General features: G+C 42.2%; 1 protein-coding gene across 1 annotated transcript; it reads left to right on the top strand.

Annotated features, from left to right (window-relative positions):
• The first annotated feature begins 552 nt into the window (after positions 1-552).
• LOC132042389 (uncharacterized) lies at positions 553-4,394 on the top strand. The gene is made up of 3 exons (XM_059432939.1): positions 553-557; positions 674-3,754; positions 3,992-4,394. The coding sequence occupies exons 1-3, from the start codon at positions 553-555 to the stop codon at positions 4,392-4,394; spliced, it is 3,489 nt and encodes a 1,162-aa protein (XP_059288922.1).
• The last annotated feature ends 798 nt before the right edge of the window (positions 4,395-5,192 follow it).

Here is a 5,192-nt window from a genome sequence, read left to right as displayed (position 1 = left end):
ATTTCATTTTTAATACTTTCGCTTGCATACTCGCACATATTTCGACCGACCCCTTTCTTCGGGGGCTGCGTTTCATGCCGCGCGGTACCTGCGATGAGTAGATGATGTTAGCAGGAGATGTTCCGCCGGGATTGGCGAGCTCCATTTCCTCCGGAGTGCTGCCGAGTCTGAGTGCTTTTGTGTGGTATCTGAGATGTGGGTAGAGACTTTACAGACAGTGTCGTGTGTGTGATATGTCAGTTTTGTAATCGGCTATGTAAGCTGATATATCAGTATGCATTATGTTACAGATTCGTTTTGACTACAGATTTTATTTGATTTGAAAAAGACGAAAAGTATGACGTTCTTTGAAAATTTTCCTTTTGCATTTTGACACGTTTTGCGGGCCCAAAGATGATTATGTGTGTTACGAAAGTCTGCGGGTTCGCTCGGCCCTAGGTAAGGGTCAGGTGCCCATCACACCCTATCGGATTAAGGGTGTGACAAAGACGGATCATTCTAGGCTTGCACCCACGATGCCTGCCTACGCATACGCACTATCTAACCCCATGCATGCGGTAAGTGTAAGGCCCATTTACACAATACCACTGCCTGCAGTTGTGTAAAGGCCATACTTTGAGCCACCATCTGACACCCATCAAGAGCAGTATTAAGCACTCGATTTTGCATATAGGGCTTCTAATCCTTATCATCAGACTCTGTATTCTGGTCCTCCCATCGATATCGAAGATCCTGCTAAGAACACGGCTGTGCATCTCGGCCAAGAACATGGGGTTGCTACTAAGAATGTGGAGCATGACGAAATGGTTAGGAAGATGAAAAGTCTAGAACAAGCTATGAAGAACTTGCAGGGATCAGGAAGCTATAAAAGCGTTTCATACAGTGATTTGTGTATGTTCCCGAGTGTTCACTTACCTCCGGGGTTCAAGACACCGAAGTTTGACAAGTACGATGGGCACGGTGATCCCATAGCTCATTTGAGGAGATACTGCAACCAACTGAGAGGAGCTGGGGGTAATCAGGAATTGCTCATGGCTTACTTTGGGGAGAGTCTGACTGGTTTAGCTTCAGAATGGTTTATTGATCAGGACATTGTGAAATGGCATACTTGGGATGATATGGCAAATGAGTTCGTGCAACAATTTCAGTACAATATTGATCTGGTTCCTGATAAAAAGTCTCTAACCAACCTGAAGAAGAAAGTTACCGAAAGTTTTAGGGAGTTTGCAATTCGTTGGCGTGAACAAGCTGCAAGGGTAAAGCCACTAATGAGAGAAGGAGAGATGGTGGAGACTTTTCTCCAGGAACAAGATGAGACATATTATCAACACATGATCCCGGCCCTAGGAAAATCGTTCATTGAGGCCATTAAAATGGGAGAAATAATAGAAGAAGGAATCAAAACAGGACGCATTGTCGGCTTTGCCGCATTGAAGGCAACAACCCAAGCCATTCAAAATGGTTCAGGGAGTTTTGGTGGAAAGAAGAAAAAGGAAGATGTAGCTACAGTTGCGCCTGGGCCACGGCGAAACCCGAGGGGCCCGCCTCGCCAATACACTCAACCCCAACCCCAAAACTATACCCAAGATCCATATAATTACCCACAACCCCAAAACCCACAATATTCTATTCCGCCCCCTCAGTACCCCATATACAGTGCGCAGCCATATGCCCAGCCCCCTTCTTACCCGCAATGGCGCGCACCAACCCCGCAAATCCGTCCTCCACCTCCACAGACTTACCAAGGCCCTCCCAGATCCAATTTTTGGCCCAGGCCAGAGTACAAAAGGGCAAACGCGGTCAAGGATAACTTTACTCCCATTGGGGAATCATATGCTGATTTGTTTCAGAAGCTGAGGGCATTAAATGTTTTAAGCCCAATTGAAGGAAGGATCCCAAACCCACCTCCGAAAAATCTTGATTACTCTCAGAGATGTGCTTATTGCTCTGATACCCCGGGACACAATATAGAGAAATGTTGGTATTTGAAGAAAGCAATCCAAGATTTGATTGATACGCAGCAAATTGTGGTGCAAAATGCAGACATACCAAATATCAATCAAAACCCACTACCAAATCATAAAGAAACAAACATGTTGGAGTTGATCTATGGTAGTGATGGGTCTGATGTTCCTTACAAGCCTATCATGAAGATTGAAGCAGGCGTGGAGAAATCAGTAAATGTGGCAGATTCCGCAAAAATAGCACCTTTGGGGGTAAATGAGGTTACAAAGAGGCCAATCCAGTCAGACGCGATGAAACCCTTATTGATTGTGAAAGGAGCTCCAGAGAAGGTTGGGGCAAGTCAGGGAAAACCAAAGTTGATCGTGCCAGGGGTGTCGAGCAGGCCTATTTTAACTGTCAAAGGGGCGCTCACCACCCCTATCATTATTAAGCCAGTGACACAACTTCCAATAGTTGATGCTAAGGCGGTTCCCTGGAATTATAATCAGACTATGGTGACTTACCAAGGGAAGGAAATCATCGAAGAGGTAGACGAAGTAGGGGGCCTGACTCGTTCAGGAAGATGCTTTGCTCCGGAAGAGTTAAGGAAAACCAAACAGGTGAGGGAGGGCCAAATGCCCGTTAAGAAACCAGTAACAGAGGAAGAAGCTGAAGAGTTCTTGAAAAAGATGAAATTGCCAGACTATTCCATCGTGGAGCAATTAAGGAAAACCCCTGCTCAAATCTCTTTGTTGTCTTTGTTAATACACTCAGATGAACATCGCAAAGCTTTGTTGAAGATTCTGAATGAAGCCCATGTCCCTACCGAGATTACAGTTAATCAATTGGAGAAAATTGCTGAGAGGATCTTTGAGGTAAATAGGATCACTTTCTCAGATGATGAACTACCCGTTGAAGGTACTGGACATAACCGAAGCCTTCATATTACTGTAAAATGTGAGCATTCCTATGTCACTAGAGTTTTGATTGACGGGGGCTCTGGTGCAAACATTTGTCCTCTGTCAACCTTACAAAAACTAAATGTAAGTACTGAAAGAATTCGACCAAACAACGTGTGTGTTAGAGCTTTTGATGGAGCGAAAACTGATGCCATCGGTGAGATAGATCTTGTGCTTACAATAGGGCCTGCTGATTTTACCATAGATTTTCAAGTGTTGAACATCAATGCCTCCTATAATATGTTGTTGGGAAGACCATGGGTACATATGGCTGGGGCAATCCCATCCACATTGCATCAGATGATCAAGTTTGAATATGACAGGCAGGAAGTGATTGTTCACGGTGAAGGGGATTTGTCCATTTATAAAGACTCCACTGTTCCCTTTATTGAAGTGGATAATGCTGATGAAACACTGGTGTATCAAGCTTCTGAGATAGTGGTAGCTGAGCAGATCCCTGAAGGGAAACCCATTCCGAGACCACAATTGCCTCCAACATCTGTTATGGTGGTAAATGAAATGTTGAAACATGGTTTTGAGCCAGGAAAAGGCTTGGGGGCCTCTCTACAAGGTATGGTTTATCCGGTGTGTCCACGTGAGAGTCCAGGTCCATTTGGTCTGGGGTTCAAACCAACGGCTGAAGATAGAAAGAGGGTTAAAAAGCGAAAAAAAGAAGCATGGTCACTTACTAAGCCTGTGCCACCGATCTACAAGTCCTTCGTCAAGAACACCAACAGGTCTTCCCAGCCAGTACTGGACGTGGATTTTGAGTTGATTGGGTGTTTCCAGAACTTGTTTGTTGAAGCTGATATGGTTGAAATTGGAGGGGGTCCCAGTAACGCAGATGTGCAGTTCATTGGCCCTGATGTCTAACTCAGCAATTGGGAAGTCACTCCTCTCCCAACCAGGAAGGAGTTTTGGTAGTCTGTTTTGTTTTCCTTTCCGTTATCCGAGTTATTCCAGGGTTGTAATTCGGATTTTTATTTTCGCTTGTTTTAATGTTCAAACCCTTCTATCTTTCCTTTCAATGAAATGCAATTTTTCTTTTCCGTAAATTCTAATGTGTTTGTTTATTTTCTTTTGTACAGTTCTGTTTGTGCTGGTTCTAATGATATGACATGCATGCGGAATTTTTGGCCAGATCTTAAAATCCAACCTAATCATGAAACAATGAACCAAGAAGCTGAATATGATGAAGAAGAAGTATTTCAGGAAATAAGCAGGGATTTGAAACACTTCGAAGATAAAACGAACCCTAATTTGAATGAAACCGAAGCAATCAATCTAGGAGATCAAGATAATGTCAGGGAAACTAAGCTAAGTGTGCATGTTCAACCACATTCCAAGAAAGAATTAACCCAGGCTTTGTTTAAATATAAGGATGTTTTTGCATGGTCTTATGATGATATGCCGGGTTTAAGCACTAAATTGGTGGTTCACAAATTGCCAACTGACCCAGCATTCCCTCATATGAAGCAGAAATTAAGTTAAAATTGGACATAAGTGGAGGGGGTCATATTTTTTCCGATTCGTATTTGTACTTGCCTCATTTAAAAAGGAAAGTGCCCCGGGGAAGTACGGTTGTCAATCGTACCGGGAAAAAGAAAAAAAAATATACTTCTACGTGGATGGTGCTCTAAATGGACATTATTTTTTTGAGTCGCCACCTAACTTTTAGGTAAGTTAGGAAAAGCAGTTCAAAAGGGTTCATTAAAAACAGTTAAGTTTAAAATGAAACCAATCGGTACCAAAGTTTGGGTAAGGGTTCTGGCGATCCCCCGGGGAAGGTGTTAGGCACTCTGGTATTAAGGATCCGTAAAATACGGTTGACCTACGGGTTCTAATAGTATGCCTTGTAGATAAGTTATTTTTGATAAAAACTGCTTTTGTTTATATTTCCGCAAATCAAGGTTGGTCATTTATGCAAAAAATACTCATTTTTCAAAAAATAAAAATGGTATAGTTTTGCCCAAAATTGGGCGTTTTGGGTTTCGGACTAGAACACCTCGGTTAAAACCCGAAGGCGTTAACCTAAGTAGAACACTACGTAAGCCCACCCGAGTTTAGAAAAAGTTTTTTTAGTTTAAGTTTTATAAAATCATTTTTTGGCATACTATTATTATTATCCATATTTTAACCATATTTTTTTATTTTTTTAGATTTTTAGCCAATTTTAGTCCAAAATAGTCCAAGTTATTAAGATAGTCAAAACAATCCATAAAGTCTTTAAATCAGTCCATGTAGTCCATAGGTTCATATCAGTCCACAGGTTTCAAATATGTTCAAATC

This window comes from Lycium ferocissimum, unplaced genomic scaffold (assembly GCF_029784015.1).
Source record: "Lycium ferocissimum isolate CSIRO_LF1 unplaced genomic scaffold, AGI_CSIRO_Lferr_CH_V1 ctg14966, whole genome shotgun sequence".
In the NCBI taxonomy this organism is placed as follows: domain Eukaryota; kingdom Viridiplantae; phylum Streptophyta; class Magnoliopsida; order Solanales; family Solanaceae; genus Lycium; species Lycium ferocissimum.
This window is presented reverse-complemented; position numbering and strand designations above follow the sequence as displayed.

What these genes read in the sequence shown, in the direction of transcription:
- LOC132042389 (XM_059432939.1), top strand. An exon ending in CCCAGTAACGCAGATGTGCA is followed by an intron (nt 3,755 to 3,991) that starts GTTCATTGGCCC and finishes TCTTTTGTACAG; the next exon opens with TTCTGTTTGTGCTGGTTCTA.